Source organism: Argiope bruennichi, chromosome 10, assembly GCF_947563725.1.
Source record: "Argiope bruennichi chromosome 10, qqArgBrue1.1, whole genome shotgun sequence".
NCBI classification, from domain to species: domain Eukaryota; kingdom Metazoa; phylum Arthropoda; class Arachnida; order Araneae; family Araneidae; genus Argiope; species Argiope bruennichi.
In genome coordinates, this window is record NC_079160.1 from 119,333,164 (window position 1) to 119,351,912 (window position 18,749).

The 18,749-nt window shown below is 31.1% G+C and overlaps 1 protein-coding gene across 1 annotated transcript in view; it reads right to left on the bottom strand.

The window, feature by feature from the left end:
• LOC129989363 (A.superbus venom factor 1-like) overlaps window positions 1-18,749 on the bottom strand; it is a 184,637-nt gene that overhangs the window by 128,606 nt on the left and 37,282 nt on the right. The window contains 5 exon segments of the mRNA XM_056097853.1: window positions 295-360; window positions 4,920-5,042; window positions 6,093-6,269; window positions 10,167-10,409; window positions 15,889-15,991. Of these exon segments, the coding sequence (XP_055953828.1) occupies window positions 295-360; window positions 4,920-5,042; window positions 6,093-6,269; window positions 10,167-10,409; window positions 15,889-15,991 (712 nt within the window).

Sequence of the window (18,749 nt, forward strand, 5' to 3'; positions counted from 1 at the left end):
TATTTAAAATATCAATTAAAAATCTCATTTTTTATTTTGATATGATTTCAAGATACTAAAACATTCCCCAATAAATGCCCTACAAAATGGTACAAATATCACCAGTATCAGTTAAGTATTTCTCAAGTTTTTCTCTTTCAAACATACAGATGTTTTCAGGAGACGATTTTGTACTATGTATAGATGTAGACAATACGTAATTCCGAATTGAACTAGAAGTTTACGGTTGCTTTGTTATAAATAGTTATCATATACAAAGATTTAAAACATCTCAAAATAAAATACAAAACTTACCAAATAATAGATGTGCTTTACTGCAGGTGGTTCAATCTGAACAATTTTATCGAAGGAATAACCGACCTATTAAAATAATATAAATTGTCTCATTATAATAAAAAAGTACCAATATAGCTGTTTTTTTTTATACACTATGAAATACATTTTAGAATGCAAATAAGATTAATGTAGAAAAATAGATGAGAATTCTCTCCTATGCGGAGAAATATTAACAATGTATATACAGACTCTCTAAAATGTGGGAAAAGTGCTCTTTCCTTAAACATTGCAATAAACACGTACACTCCCAATTGGCAATTTTTTTTGTAAGAATGTCTTTTTTTAACAACATGCTATATCATGTGGAATTTGTTAATAAAAAGTTTTAAACTTTTATACGGCTCTCATAAAGTAGAGTCTTCTCTTGGTAAAAGGTTTTCTTACAATCATTCATGTACATATAAAATTTCAAGCTTATAACCAAAGGATTTACAAAGACATTAAAAGGCACATTATTGACATAGACTACTTTTTTGCTATCTCGTATACAAAGTATTGTAATCGTCAAAAAATTGGAACTCGAGAACTTTGACAAATCTCCACGTTTTAGATCTCCCTGGGTTCGAAAAACACGTTTTTGAAAACTGTCTTCTGTGACAAACATTACTCAACTTTGAGCTAGTCGGATGACATTTGGTATATGGTATTTATACAGAATTCGTAGATTTCTATTAAATTTTGAGCAAACTCTACCCAGAGGTATTCGGTCTGTTCGGCTGTTCGAATATGATTTAACCCGATAACCACAAGACGAAGAGAGATAAATAGATAAAATTCAGTACATAGATTTAACATCGATAATAAAGGCATCTATAAAATTTTGAATCAAATCCAAAAAGGGGTTGACAGTCTGTTGGTCTGTACTTTCAGAAACGTGTACATATGCAATAACTCAAAAACGTCACGACTGTAATATTCTTTAACAACTTTGGTATGAGAACTTTGTGACTATATTTGTAGTTTTGTGTCAAAGTTTTGTTTCAATAGGCTAGGAAAAACGCGCCTGGAACACAAATTTTATTTTCAGATACTATTAACAACATACCAGGGATAAATCGCCAAAAGACTTGTCAAAGATCACATGAAAGATTTGGTAAAAATAATAAGTTCAAGCCAAAAGTTAATATTTCATAACATCAATGCCATGTAAGGCCTTTTCTAAGATAACACCTTCACTACAGTTTTAGGAGACCACTCGAGCTGATACATACATGAGACTGGTGTTCAAAAGAATCTTTTGCTGCACTTTTGGGGATGATTGCAATATTTTATCAAAAGAACACTATCAGATAATAACTGAAAATTAAGCAGCGAACTCTTATGAAAAAATTACAAATAATATATTAATTGGAATGTTTACAGAGTTGTTTAAAATATGCATCTTCCATTTCTAAATAAATTTGCATTCTTCTGATACTACTTCATTTAGTGGAATTGCTTTGCGTTTATATACAACATAATCAAGTACAGAGTTGCGTGCAAATAATTTTATTTTCTAATTGATATTTTTACATTTAGAAGAACGTTTTTTTATTTTTATTATTATTAACTTTTATAGAAACCATTTACGTACATTGCCCATCATATTTAATGAAACTCTGTCACTGGAAATAGACTTTTAAGCTCAATATTTAAGGTAAGAAATGCTTCGTACACTTTTTTTTCCAAGACGTTTTGTATAATGCCTTAATGAAATAAATGTTATTTCAGAATTATTCAGAGTTATAAGCCTTTCTAAATCTAAAATAAGCATATTTTAGCAAATTTAGTCTGCGCATAGATGAGTGAAAAAAAAAAAGTATTTTACTAACTGTATCTTTACAAGTTTGGAAACCGTATAAAAATTTAAATTTTTAACTTTTTATATCAATCTTCGTAGAAACCGAAATGTTTTCATAAAATTGCTTAGTTTACTTACTGAAACTTAACACCAGTAAATATAACTCGAATATAAAATATTTAGGAAAAAAAATCTGTTCTTTTTTTTTGGGGAGGGGGGAGAGGACCTCTTGTATATATGAATAAAATAGAGTATCGGAAAAATCTTTGGAAAATTACAAAATTATAGAAACAAAATATCTGTATGAACTTAAACAATTGAAAGAATTGGATAGAACTGAATAGAATTGCTGAAACTAGTGAAACTGAGGGTGATAATTTGTGTTTATAGTATATATAAACAATATTAGAATTCATGCTGTTCTTTTTCCAGCATCTAAACAATCAGATAATAGCTATTTTGAAATAAGGCTTTAAATCTTGAGCCTGACACACGTTATCTATACTTAAATATAAAGCTCAATGTATGTGTGTGTGTGTGTGTTGGCGCTCTACAGAAAAGAACATTTGACCTTCAGCTACCAAATTTGGTACGTGTATACCTTGGAGGTCGGGAATGTGAACCTGGGATCCCTTTTTGTGAAATTTTAATTAGAATTGTAATTATTAATTAAAAACTAACTTTCCCGCCAAAAAAATCCTTTCATTTTCCCCACAGCCAAATGAGTAAGGATTCATTTTTTTTTCCCAGCAGCAATGAGGCTAGGGCTAACATTTTTCGACCAATTATTTCAAACGATTCTGTTTATTTTCTTAATGTTTTATGCATTTAAAATTAAACATTGTTAATTAATCGCCCTTTCAGATTCATTCTGAAGTACTTTTGAATTAAAATAAAACAGATTAAAGGAAATTAAAAATTTCTAATCTACATAGCGTTACACCAAATGGCGTAGAAAAATTCACGCATTTACGTTACCGTAACTGGCGTTGAAAATTCACGCATGCGCATTGTATTCTGATTGTTTACATTTGAACGGAAGCGGAATCAATTTAAATTATTTTTAGGTTAGTTGTATGCTTTTGTAATTAAATTGTATTTATGTTAGTTTAAGTTCATCATTTTTTAAGGAATTTTTTTAACCTGTTTTCGACCGATTATTTTAAACGATTCTGTTTATTTTCTTAGTGTTTGATGCATTTAAAATTAAACATTGTTAATTAATATACCTGCTCAAGATGAATCTGAAAAAATCTTATTGACAAATTCTTGAGATATTACATAAATTAAGAAAGATATTCTTTAGTGCCCATAAGGTTTAAATACTCAGTGACTCTGTTTTCAGTAATCATATTACAAAAAAAAATGCTTTGTTTCAGTAAAAAATATTATTATATTAATTGCAGATTAATCCTTTCCACTTTAATTTAATGCATAAATTCTACGGGAGTTAACAGAAAATTGGAGAGATACAGATTACGTTTTGACTGAAGGTCTTTATAATATTCTGAGTGAATTGAAATTTGAAGTTTTAAAATATTTGAATGAAGAAGCTATTAAAGTAGGAATTATATAAAATAGTTAATTATTAAAATTTTCACGAGCATTAAGATTGGCGAACCGGCTGGTCGCCATAGGCGGCTAGTAATTCATATAACTCTGTATGAAAATATAAACAGCCCTTAGATTTGGAAATCAGATCATTGAAACTTTTTGAATTCTCATCAGGCCAAATAAACCTCCTTTAATCAAAAAAATGCTTCGAAATAAAAGCGTAGGAATCAAGTTATGAGTAGTGACTTCAGAGAAGTATCACCGTTAAGATTTACTTTTTATCCTATGTATATCGTATGTATCCTACTCTATTCTATCCTATGTATAAAATAATGATAATCTTTCATTAAAAATAAATAATTAATACAAAAGTGTTTTTCGAAAAGTAGTCAAATTTTATGAATTGAGTCCTAGACATAATCAAATTATTTGAAAATTTTTACAAAAAATATTTGATTTTTAAGTGACTGAACTAAGAGTGCATTAATTTTAATTACAGTACACTCCTGAGTGTCCGGCCTAATGTGGCGGAAGGGTAGGGCGGATTACAAAAAATCTGGACAGGCCGGAGTTCTATGAACTCTTTTTCTTTGCCCACCAATATACCAGAAGACAAATTTTTATACCCAAACTCACTGTTACAATACGTATTTTTTCCTTTCTTATTGGATACTAAGTTCCCCATTTGTCTCAAGCCACGTAGAAAGGGAACGCGGCCTGGTGAATCATAGAAGCATTTGCTGGTTTTGGCTGTTATACCATAGTCTAGTCGCTGTATAACGCGTTATTTCTCCTCCACAGTCACCACAACTTTTCTTCGTTTATCACCCATTTTGAAATTTTCACCGTGGTACATTAAAAAAAAACATTAAGCATATCTCAAGAACAATTTGCGAATCCTGTCTATACCGTGCAGTTATAATCAGGAACAAATGATATCCGTTACACGCTGACGAAACAATGAGCAATGAGCAGAAAGTTGCTCTTTTTCTGTCACAATTTGTATTTTGTTGCACACGACGCGCAGGAGAATCGCAGCAGACGCCAGCTTCCAATGCCTTGGTAATGTTGCCAATACAAGCCTCGCCTTCCTCATTCAATTACAATAAAAGAAAATCAGTTCAGATAATCGCAAACCCGATAATCGGGATTATTCTGCAATTTATATCTGAAGTAATCGGAACCAATATTTTATCGTCCATATTATTAAAATGGAATGAAATTGAATTGATTTTGAAAATATTTTTACTTTTAATTTTTGGGAACTGCTTCTCTCCAAAGCAAGGAAAGCGTTTTCTTTTGATTGGAAGCGGTGCTGCACGAAAGTACCCGTAGCTTGATGAGCCTCATACCTTGGATCTATGGTCTCTACCTGAAAGATTCAAAAACAGGGGGAAATTTAAAATATTTAAGAACTAAAATATCAGTTTTACTGATTGAGAAAAATCGTATATGAAAAACTTCAAGTGTAAATATAAATAAAGACATTAAAACATAAAAATCTGCTCATCTTATATGCATTAAACATAAAAATGAATGCATATAATATAAAAAAAGAAATGAATTCTTTACATCAAATTTCATTTGGTTAACTATGTATGCGCATTTTAGCGCTATTTTATTTTCTCAAACTCTAAGCTGAATGAACCATGCTATCGCTGCGGTGACTTAGTAGTAAGGCCTCGACTTTGAACCCGGAGGGTTTCAGGTTCGACACCCGATTCCCCGGTAGAACCGTTGTGAAAGCGGATCTGATGCACGTTTAATCTTTTGCGGCCAAACGTCCTCCCGCTGGTATGGTGTCGAAGTTTGGAGAGAGGAGTGCTAGTTCATCATCCTCGTCATCTGAGCGTAGTTCAAATTGACGAGATCGGTTCCAAAATAGCTCTGACGTTATTTAACTAAAAACGGGACGTTATTTAACTAAACTAATCATACCATTTTCAAAACGTATTTTTTAACGATTTATTTTTAATTCCTTGGATACAAAATATAGAGAAAGTATTGTAATCATTAAAAAAAACCTCGAATTGGAAATTTTGGCGAATCACCTTATATTAAGCCTCTTTGAGTTCCAAAAATACATTTTTGGCCTTATTTCTTTTGTATATCTTCCTAACGAAGTTTGAAGATTTCTATCAAATTTTGAACGAAATCCATTTAGAAAAAATCTCTCTATCTGGCTAGAGTACAAGGACCCTCAAAAACTATAAGACTTATAGAGCTAGACAGATAAAATTTGATACACAGATAAAATTGTTTAATATCTAAAATGTAAGTTCTTATCAAATTTTGGATCAAATCCATAAAAACATTAATCGTCTGTTTATCTATACTTTCGCATGTATGCAAACACAATGATTTAATTAATACGCTGAGTAAATTATCTCTCACTGTATGACTTAAATAGTGAACATCTCACCGTGATAGAAATGTTGTTGTGATGCACTTGCGGATAAAGTTCAAACAAGACTTTCCCATCTTTATCGCTAACTGCAGTGGGCTGAAAGATGACAAGAGGTTCGGCGTCATCAGCCAGAGCTTTGATCTGAGTGCGAATTCCAGCTGCGGGAGTGCCTTCGACGTAGTTGACTTCAGCCTACAATTTGAAACATACAGTCATCATCTACTATGCACAAAAAAAGCTTTAAAAAAGTAGAAATTTATTGAACATATTTAATTTTTATATTTATTTTTATACTGTATATGTAATGATATTTTAAAATCTAATTTAAACTTAATTAATTTCCTAACTTTCAGTTTAAGTAAGCCATATCAACTTCAATCTAAAATATTCTCTCATTTCCTGGTCCCATCCCACCTTTAATATTTAATAAATTCAACACGAGTTCTAAAATTGCTGAATCGGCTAAAAGCCAACAAAATCGCACACTCCGAGTGAAGGGATAAAAAATTGCTGATCTTAAAAAATTCCTCTAAAAAGATCCCTGCGTTTCCCTTGTCTAAATCGGCCCGTGTAGAGAAATCCCTATCAAAATCTCATTGCATATAGACACTGTGAAAATTATTTTCCTTCTCTTTTACGCTAAACTGCTGTTGTGTCGCGCTGCGAACGGACGTACCTTGTCAGCGCCTCTTGTACATAAACCTTGCCTCCAGGGATATATATATATATATATATATATATATATATATATATATATATATATATATATATATATATATATATATATATTAAATCACACAATTATCAGGGATGTGATATTGACCAAAAGGCAAAGAAAAAGAGCAAATCCAAAGATGCGACACGAAACAACACATGAACAAAAAACATGCAAAAACTATGAATTAAATAGTTAATGTAAAGAAAAAATTATCAAAACTACAGCCCAATTGACTTTTATATTCATTTCAAAATATTTAGGAAAGTGAAAAATCAATAACGTATAATTTTTCTACGTACACTTTAAGAAGAATATGGTCAGGACAAATTAAGTATCTGTATATTCGATAACTAATATGAAATGAAAACTAGTACGTAATTGTAAATATACCTCGCTAGCATAATTTAGCAAACAATTTTAACTGATCAGTGGATCTTTGCGGCATATATAGGGCACATTGCTGCCTATTTATTTTATTTATTTAATTTTCAGGTCTTTCATCGGCATAACTCAATTGGTGTTTCATAGTTTGCTTTAGAGGATTAATCACTTTGGTATAAAAGCAGTTTCATTTTGTGTATAAGATTCAGACGTGGAAAAAGTTTTTTAGACGTTGGACCTCATTTTTTCTTATGAATATTCACCAATTTGACAACTTTGCCATATAAGGTTTCGAGGAATGTGTAGAAAGAAAGAAAGAACTTTTCCTCTGCTGTAGAAAAATTTTTTCATGTTATAAACTGCAAAAATTTTCTTTTCTTTTTTTTAAAGGGGGGAGGGGAGGGGGGAGATGAGAAATCCCAAATAGAAGAAACCATGGAACTGAATAAGAATCACATTCTTGGATTATCAAAAAGAAATGAATAAGATTTGGGGAAACTCTAAAAATTTCTTAACACAATGTAAAATAGCTACTTCGTAGCTAACGGAATTGCAATAAAATTTGATTTTTTCCCCAAAAATTTGGATTAGAAAAATTTATTTCTAAAAATCAGTTTCTAAACAATTTCTGTTACTTATGGGTTGTAACGGTGACTGAAAAACGTCAAGAAAATATTTCGCCAACTCGATGAAACTCATGCTTACACGATTTTATGTTTCTTTTATAATATATATATATATTTATGCACTTGAATATATTTTTATAATTTGGCGACATTTTTTCTTGGTGCTCTTTGGTCACCTTTAAAACCGAATTGTAGCCAGTTTCTGAAATTCGAATGGGAATGATAATTTATTTCAAACATTTAATATTTTTAATAAATAATAAATTATAAATGGAAGGTTAAACAATTTATTAAATAAACTAACTATGATAGTTTTAAAAATTGAAATATTTAAAATAAATAATTTAACTCAAAATAATTAATAATCTTAATAAACTAACTTTATATAAGTCGTTGATTAAAAATTGTACAAAACTTCAAGATGAGGAGTATGTTTTGAATCTGGCGTGTTCAAAATCCTTTTTTTTATATTTTATATTCCCATTAGTATCATGTGGATAGAAAATTGCACACAGATAAAACTTAAAATAGGCAAAGTACCACCATAAAAAAATTTAAAATAGCGTTATGTTATGACAATGAAAAAACAATGAAAGATGCAATAAAATTACACAATAAAACGAAGACACAATAAAAAATATCGGAATGTAAGAAAATATATTTGAAAAGTTTTTTACAGATTAAAAATTAAATAAACATTGATCATCAACTAGAACGCTGTAATGTCACTACGAACAAATTCCAAAATATATATTGTGAGATAAAACCACGTTTCCCAGCTACTACAGAAAGAATTCTTGTCTTTCACCGTTTCATATTTAATAGAAATATAAGCGTACCCATTGTGTATGGGTCACGAAATTTTTCATTTATAGCAGGCCGAATTTTGAGACCGGATTACGAGATTTTTTTCAGTTGAATCAATGTATAACCAGAGGTAAATATTTTTGTTACGTTACCTGGGTAAAGAGACTTTACGAATTCTTGTGACAAATGAGTAGCAAAATAACTGAGTGTCGACATTCCAAGCACGTGGAAACAACCACTCAGTGTGGCCAGTACGTCGGTAGATCTGTGCCACTCGTTTGCCGTACCTTCTAAAGCGTTTTATTATTGTACCTAGTTCATATTTTAATTTGTAAGAAAACAGCTTTTTTAGAATGTAAAAAAATCTTATATAGATGTATAAAATATATAGTAATATTTAAGAATACTTTGTGTAAATACCAAAATAATACTTTATTAATATACCAAATGTAAATTAAAATTGTGCATATATGCATCCTATTGCTTGGCAAGCATGCTTCTAGAACGTTTAAAAATGTGCGGGCAGTGGGAGCTTGTTGAGCGCCGTAAGCATTGTGTTAATATAGTGTAGTGTAGTTACAACATCAAAATCACTGAGTGATCCAAGTTCGAGAATTTCAAATTGATTTAAAATATATAAAAATAGCACATGTTTATTGTACATAACTGTGAAATGATTGATGAATATTCTTTGAAGCTTTTTCTTTTCATGTAATTGCAAGGCGAAAGTGAACCATGGCTTAAAAAAGTTTTAACATTTAATTGTTAAAAGTGAAAAATAATCTGCTATTGAAATATAATGGAGGGCGGAGAATGCGGTTATGCAAAGGCAAATTCTAACCACAAGTCACATGATTTTAACGTGTCCTACAACAGAGTAAAGTTGCACTCCCTCTATTTACTATTTCAACTCTATAAGTGCTACAAGGGAGCTTAAGATATACTTTCGCATCTCTGTATGAGAGATGGCAAAATTATATACTATCTTAGGATATTTGTTCCGAACAAACGCCAAACCAATATAATATATCTGTACTCATTATTCCATTATAAAATATATACCGGAACCTTTAGAATGTATCAACACATGGTTCAATAAATAGAAAATAAAACCAGTTAAATGGTATCATAGACTGACTACTTCGACCCGCCCGAAGGCCCAGTCAAAAACTTGAATGATCGGACTGCCGCCACAGCAATTCTGAAGGGGTCTGTGGTTGAGTCCTAAAGGCCATCACCGGCCACGGCACAAACCTTCCCTAAGGAAGTACGCCCCGTCATCGATGGGAGGCAGCCACTCCACACTTTCGTGTACCGTCAAGGATGGCGAAAACCATTCACCATTGGCTTCGGAACTTTTAGAATGTCGGAAGCTTCCCATCCTCAATTACAAGACGCTCCCTTCAAGGGACTGTAAAATGGTATTTTGATCCCAGCAGCTTCATTGCACCCCCCCCCCTTAGAATTTCCTAAAATTTTTTGCTGAAACCGGCATTCTGAACATAATTTTCTGCAAGAGAAACACAATTTTGAATGCGGATATTTTTTAATAATCACTTCTAAAATGGATATAAGACCAGGTTTGAAATCTTCATGACATCTATTGAAGGATATGACAAAAGGGGAACTGGAAAAGCGTCCTGAGTCGTCTACTACTGTTTCACTGTTGCCAGTCGCATTATCCATAACTCTTGCTTCAACAACCAAGTAGGAGCCTTCGATTCCAGGGAACCAGCCAATATCCTTGTGATGCACAAAGTCGTCCGTCCTTAATATTGTCTGGTGGAACCCCTCTCTCAACTGAAATTTAAACAGAATTATTTTTGTGATATCAGTTGATACTAGCAAGAAGCGCATTAAGACACCAAACAATTTTTAATATTATACAGTTGATCCCAATAATTGACCATGAAAGTTAAAAGTGATGAACGTTGCAAATTCAAAATTTAAAATTACAAGGAAATCGAGAACAAATTATTCGTACTAGTTGTAGGTATGTTAACGTAAGTGAACTTTTTAAATGTTCCTTTAAATAATATTAGATAGTTTTCAGGTTTATCAAATTATAAAATATTGCTGTTTTGCGACTGAATGATATATAGAGAACGTAGCGCAATCGTCAAAAAAAAGAAAAAAAATCGAACTAGAGATTTTGAAGAATTTTAACGTTTTAGATCTCACTAAGTTCGAAAAACGCAATGTCGGGTATATCTCTCTGTCTGTGACAAAAATTAGTCGAAAACGCTTTGAACTAGATGCATGGAATTTGGTATACAGTCTTCACATCAAATTTATAGCAAAATACGTTAAAAGGAAGTTTGTCTGCTGGCTCTTCGAATAGATGTTAACTTTATGACTACAAAACGCAGAGAGGTAGAGAGATGAAATTCGGTACCTAGATTGAGCATCTATAGTGTAGACGACTGCCCAATTGTGAGTCGAATCCAACAAGGAATTGACCGTCTGTTGGTCTATGCTTTTAGAAACGTAGAAACACAATTATTCAAAAACACAATGACAAAGAAGTGCAACGCTCAGACAGAGGCACTGATGGTAGTGGCACAAGGGAGCTTGGAATATACATTTACATCGTTGAATTAGAGATGACAAAAGCTATATTGTATGTGATTGTAAGTATTTTACAAAATGCATATTTCAAGAATAAGCGACATAGTATGTGATATTATATTTCATAAAATGTGTATACTGTATGTGATATTATATTTTACAAAAGCAACAATGTAAAAGATATACTGCATGTGATATTATATTTTACAAAAGCTACATTGTAAAAGATATACTGTATGTGATTTTATATTGCATATAAAATCACATTGCATATAAAATCACATACAATAAATCAAATTCTATATGAGATTTTGTAATTGCAAATTCAGTTTTGAGTCACATTTTTGGTTCAAGCAGTTGGGAAAAACATGTCCAAAACACAAATTCGATTTTCGGAAACTATTAACCGCATGTCATGGATTAATCCCAAAATAACTCGCCAAGGATGACACGATAGATTCAGTAAAAATGTTACATTCGCGGGAAAAGTTAATATTTCGTAATTACTGTACGCCAATGCCGCATAAGGCGTTCTCTACAACATCTTTATTAGAGAGTATGCGAGAGAGTTTTGAAGAGACTACTCCCATTGGTTTTGTATTTTGTATTTGCATCATTTACCACTTTAGTCTAATTGCGATTCGAAAATTGTATTTAAAAAAAGACACTAGCTAATAAATTTAAATTTGGAAGTAAAATGTATGTTTGAGTATAAACAGAATACAGAATCATGATCCCAAGAATTTTTCAAAATCAAATGTCAGTTTTTTTAGTTATAAATTCTGAACATAAAATGCATGCTCATTTACCAATTACATTAATGTAATATGAACAAAAAGATTAAATCGAAAACAGCAGCCAAGTGTGAGATTATTCAACCATTAAAAGATAACCTAATAAGTAGTTCGTTTGAAAATATCTCCAGAATAATTATGTAACATGTCTGCGGATAACAGTATAAATCCACGTAAACTATCACAAGCAACGACGACATTAGTATGCCCAGAAATATTGTATTATTTGCACTGGAAGCTGTGCAGTTGAATGTTTTGGAATCACATGCGTAGCCATTTTTGCGACCTTAAAAATGTAAGCAGAAAGTGAACGTAAAGGTTTGCATGAAACGACAAATTTGCCACAATGTCAGTTTACAATAAACAGTAAGTTTACAGTCGTACTAAGAGCTTTAAGTGGAACATTATTTCCAAGAGCGTGGGGGGGAGGGGGGGGGATTTTATTGGAAGATGGCGTTAGACCATTGTGGAGGTCTAAAACGAATGGCAGGAGATTATTGATATGCTTCGAGAAGGAACGTGTGTTCAATGATACATTCCGTAAATGCTAGGAACACTGGGAGCATTTTATTGGGATGTAAGCAAACTTCTTTAGAATGGTATGTGCCCATAAAAATTATAAATTAGTTTCGTGACATCAGAGTTTATCTCGAAACAATTGGTGCCTTTTGCCTGAAAAGCAATAAAATGGAAATGGTTGTTTAAGAAATACAATGGAATGCTTTCGATTTAGGAATATTGGATTCAATTAGATTTTGTTGATAAAAAAAAGATCGTTTAAGAAATACAATGGAATGCTTGTAATTTAGGAAATATTGTATTCAGTTAGATTTTGTTGATAAATGAAAAAAGATGGTTTAAGAAATACAATGGCATTCTTGCAATTAAAGGAATATTGGATTCAATTAGATTTTGTTGATAAATGAAAAAAGATAGTTTAATAGATACAATGGAATACTTGTAATTTAGGGAATATTGGATTCAATTAGATTTTGTGATAAATGAAAAAAGATGGTTTAATAAATACAATGGCATTCTTGCAATTAAGGGAATATTGGATTCAATTAGATTTTGTTGATAAATGAAAAAAGATAGTTTAATAGATACAATGGAATACTTGTAATTTAGGGAATATTGGATTCAATTAGATTTTGTGATAAATGAAAAAAGATGGTTTAATAAATACAATGGCATTCTTGCAATTAAGGGAATATTGGATTCAATTAGATTTTGTTGATAAATGAAAAAAGATAGTTTAATAGATACAATGGAATACTTGTAATTTAGGGAATATTGGATTCAATTAGATTTTGTGATAAATGAAAAAAGATGGTTTAATAAATACAATGGCATTCTTGCAATTAAGGGAATATTGGATTCAATTAGATTTTGTTGATAAATGAAAAAAGATAGTTTAATAGATACAATGGAATACTTGTAATTTAGGGAATATTGGATTCAATTAGATTTTGTGATAAATGAAAAAAGATGGTTTAATAAATACAATGGCATTCTTGCAATTAAGGGAATATTGGATTCAATTAGATTTTGTTGATAAATGAAAAAAGATAGTTTAATAGATACAATGGAATACTTGTAATTTAGGGAATATTGGATTCAATTAGATTTTGTGATAAATGAAAAAAGATGGTTTAATAAATACAATGGCATTCTTGCAATTAAGGGAATATTGGATTCAATTAGATTTTGTTGATAAATGAAAAAAGATAGTTTAATAGATACAATGGAATACTTGTAATTTAGGGAATATTGGATTCAATTAGATTTTGCGATAAATGAAAAAAAATGGTTTAATAAATACAATGGCATTCTTGCAATTAAGGGAATATTGGATTCAATTAGATTTTGTTGATAAATGAAAAAAGATAGTTTAATAGATACAATGGAATACTTGCAATTTAGGGAATATTGGATTCAATTAGATTTTGTGATAAATGAAAAAAGATGGTTTAATAGATACAATGGAATACTTGTAATTTAGGGAATATTGGATTCAATTAGATTTTGTTGATAAATACTTGCAATTTAGGAAATATTGGATTAAATTAGATTTTGTTGATAAATAAAAAAAAAAGATCGTTTATGAAATACAATGGAAGACTTGCAATTTAGAGAATATTTGATTCAATTTTATTTTGTTGATAAATAAAAGAAAAAGATCGTTTAAGAAATACAATGGAATACTTGCAATTTAGGGCATATTGGATTCAATTAGATTTTGTTGATATAAATTTAAAAAAACTGTTTAAAAAATACAATGGAATACTTGCAATTAAGGAAATACTTGATTCAATTAGATTTTGTTGATAAATGAAAAAACGTGTCATATGTTCAGATTTTGTACAAAAATAAGGATAATTATGCATGTAACCAGCAATTCGCGCTCATTTTAATTTTTCAAGCATAGCTCCTGTTTCTGCGTTCGATGTAATACAAGTATCGAAAAATAATTTGAGACAACTGTCAAAATCGTTACAGAAATGGAGGCAAGAAAAGTGTGAGCAGTCTAATCAAAGTTACAAACTCCATCTAATAATTTGAGAGTTTTACTTTTCTAATGAATGGAAGCTATCTATCACTGCCAAGAAAATTTCAAAATAATCATTAGATTTTTGGGATGATATAACTTCAAAATTGTGCATTAAATTCTTCAGTGGGTGTAAAAGATAAATGGTAAATTCTTGTTTCCATTCTTTCCTTCTCTTACGTGAGTCACCATTTAATCATAGAGTATTCTGCATTGGTTTAATTAAAAGAGGGATTTAATTGCTTGAATTAAATTGAAAAATAATATGGAAAATCATGTTTTGCCATATTTTCCTACAAATTGAAGACAACTCTTCTTGTAATCCAAAGAAATCGACATTTTCATTTTTTCTAATCGTTAAATGGAAATTCCGTTTCGGAGTATTCGTAAGATTTTGAATTGCGTGTGATGTCTCAGACTTTTCTATATACTACTGGTAGAACGAAAGAAGAGCCAAATTCTAAAATACTTTAATGTCTTTAGGAAAAATTGTATTGCCAAATGGATATGCATACAGAAACTTTGTAACTCTTTGAAAAGAAGATGTACATATTTATTTGCTAAATTTTATAACTTCGATATTTTGTGAAATATATCGAATTTAAGACAGAACATGAAGTTATTTTGGTTTGGGAGTTTTGAAGCCTGAAAATGCACGGACAAAAAATTGGCAATTTATCCTTTCTGATTCGTCAATTTTTCATTAGCGTTATTAGAAAAGAATAAAGAAGGTTATCACATTTGGCGATCTATCGCCGACAAAAGCTTGGAGCGATCGTCCACCATGTACCGATTCTCCGGTATGGTCATAAAGAGCAGGATCGCAAAAAATTAATCGCCCGAAGAAGCACAGAGAAGAAAATAGGAATTAACGCGAAACAGCGAGGTAAGGTATCGAAAGTCATTATATATATATAAATAATTTTTAATTTTTCTAGCTAGCAAGAAAAACTTTTGGAGCTCGAACAATTTTAAGATGAAGAAAAACCTCATCGTTTTTTTAAAATATCGACACTTATGTAAAGTTAGAACTCGATTGATTTTCATATGGTCAAAAACCATCTAAATGTTGGTGATTGCGAAATAGGAGCCATGTGAGAACATGATGTTTTTCTATCGGTTTGATACCACGTGAGTAAAAAAAATAAGGTTCTCACTCGATAATTTGAAATTTGCAATAGCAGATTTCAATTTTTTTTTATTTGCCTTGTTTTATGTGAAATCGGTTTGAATGAATCTATTACAAATTACAAATAATAGGATTTATATTATGTTTGTTCCATGCTTGCCCAAATACATTTGTATCTCTGACGATATTTTTAAATTAGCGTATCTATAAGAAAAGGCATTTAATAGTTTTTCTACTTACCTGTGTAGGTCCTATAATACCAAAGAAAAAGACTCTTGCGTTTTCTCTTTTGATACCAACTCGAAAAGTCACTAAACCTGTCACTTTCCTGCCATAAACGTACCTGAAATGTTATAACAAATGAGACAGAAAAGGAAAATATATATTTGCAGCTTTAATGCCATAAGATGAATAGAAGGTGTAAATTCCAAAAATATAAGTATGAAACATTCATATCTGCAATAAATTACTGGAAAAAGAAATGAAAGGAGAAAAATTTTGATGCAGCTATCGATTTATTATATAAAAAAAAATATGTGGAAGCTATCAAAAAAGAATTTAAAGGCTCCTGGCGACTATATATATTTACCAGAAAAGTATACCATTTTGCAGGTAGCTTAATCAACAAACCGGGAAACATTAGACAAATTTAAAAAAATTGCTTCCAAATACTACCAAAAGAAGGTCAAATTTTTCACGTGGTTTAATACAAGGTGCATCTAAAAAGTTCGGCAAATGGATGAATATCTCAAAAGCAAGCCAGTAAGAAATGCGACCAAGCGCATGCGCAGGGAGGGACGCTATGTAGCAAGGAGAGCGAGAAATTGACGCAGATTATTCTGCTTCGTTAGTCGAATGATGTGTGTGCGAAAACTCACGTGAAATTGAAATGGAGCAACGGATTGCAAATTGGGAAGAAAAGTTACTGCTACGTATCCAACGTGTTCGCCCATAGACTGGAAAGTGGAGTCTGTTACATGACAATCCCTGCCTCCATACTGCGATCCGTGTACGAAACTTCTGGGCCAAACGCCGTGTAATTTTCCTCGCACATCCACCATACTCACCTGTTCTTGCGCCTGCAAACTTCTTTTTGTTTCCTTGCCTCAACTGTATCCTGCAGACATATCAGACATTCGACAACGTGTGACATTTTGTGCTTCACTCCATTCCAAAAGACGTCACCATTGATTCATTCCAACAGCATTATCAACAATGTCAAAAGTGAATTCTGGTCAATGGATGCTACTTTGAAGGTGAATAAAGATATTTTGTTCCCATGATTTGTTTTATTTGTTTTATGTTCCGATTCCCCGTTCTTTTCAGACGAACCTTGTAGCTGCTTTAGGACTTACAACACCAAATACTTTGTTGCAGGCATTGCTGCTGCCTTGAATGATAGTTTCAAGCAAGATCGGTCATATGCTTGAACAGCAACTTCCTCATCAAAAACGGATTTACTATCTCTTTTTAGGATGAACTGACAATGCTGCTATTTCTTAACTTCATTACCATTTTTCGAAATAGTTCTGTATTGCAAAATTTGCATTTGCAATACAATACAATATTTCAAAATATTGTTTTACAGTGTTGAAACAAGGTCAAATATAAGACTTTTGCTACATTGATCAATAATGAGTTTCAATACTGTACAATGTAGTTCTCAATAATACATATGTCAATTTCTCAGTGTTCTATAAATTAACTCCTAATATTAGAAAATTCCCAAAAAATTAATTCTAACTGGTTATTAGTGCAGGAAAAAACATAAAATTTTCCGTAGCTTCTCTTGATTATTTTTCACTTATCTTGAGATTCCAACTTGGGACCTTTACCCACAAAGCACAATGTGTGGTAGATGACGGTAATTTCAGGTTTGATTCAAGAGAAAGAATCGTGCATTCCTGCATTAAATTTTGGATTGTTTTAAGGAGTGGGATTTTTTTTTATAATGCCAAGTTGAGAATGTAATTTGAAATCAAAGGAACGATATCATTCATAATTATATTAAGGGAAATTATGGAAGGTTTAAAAGTAATAACTTTAAATATATGATATATTAAAAATAAAGCGTGCTGTTAAGCAAGGTTTGTTCGTTAAAACTGTTAATAGTGGGCTTAAACATAACAATTTTGGCATGTTTTATACTAGTAAAAATTACGATCAAGTATTCTTCAAAAGCAAATTTTTTTGTCTCTATATCTAATGAATTTTTATATTTCTTTACTTCTTTTAATTTCCTTTATTTATTTTTCTTTTGAATTTCACATCAATATATTTTCTTTAAATAAATAAATAGCGGGTTTTAACATTTAATTAAATACCGGGTGTTTTTATATCAGGACAAAGTATCAGAATCAAGATATCTTACAGTATGCCCACATTGTCTGATCACTATAGGTAACCAAATAAAGATAAATAAACAATTATACCGCATTGTTAAACGACGAAATTAAAATAACCTGAACACAGCACTGAGACACGCCAACAATCATAGAATTTACAATATCGTTAAACGTTTTTCAATGAAGGAAGATCAGCTTGTTTCCACAATATTATCAATACAAGACTTTTATTGAAAAATGTTCTACTGACTTTTTTTTAACTAAATCTCAAATTAAACGAATTATTAAGTTAAAAATAATTTGTTGTGTCAGAATTTTGCTGCAACAGTGATTCCAAAATTTTTACTCTATATTATAAAAACCAGTATTATATATTGTACAATAATGTTATTATGGTACTCGGTATTCCTTAGTATTTACATTATCGTTCAATATTTCTCAAAATCTAATATATAAAAATCTCATGTCACGATGTTTGTGTTCGTACTCCTCCGAAACGGCTCGACCGATTTTCATGAAATGTTTTATGTGTATTTGGTAGGTATGAGAATAGGTCGTAAAGTATATTTCATAACGCTAGGTAATTAGGTGTCCGTATCCCGTCATTCCACATTCAATGTACGCTGATGAGATCAACGCTTGCTTGAAATCATCGCTACTGTGATATAATGTTGAAAAAGTCCAGCTAAAAATAAACACGCGCGTCCAAATGCTACAAGATCCATCTGCTGACACATTCTCGGACCAATTGTTGGA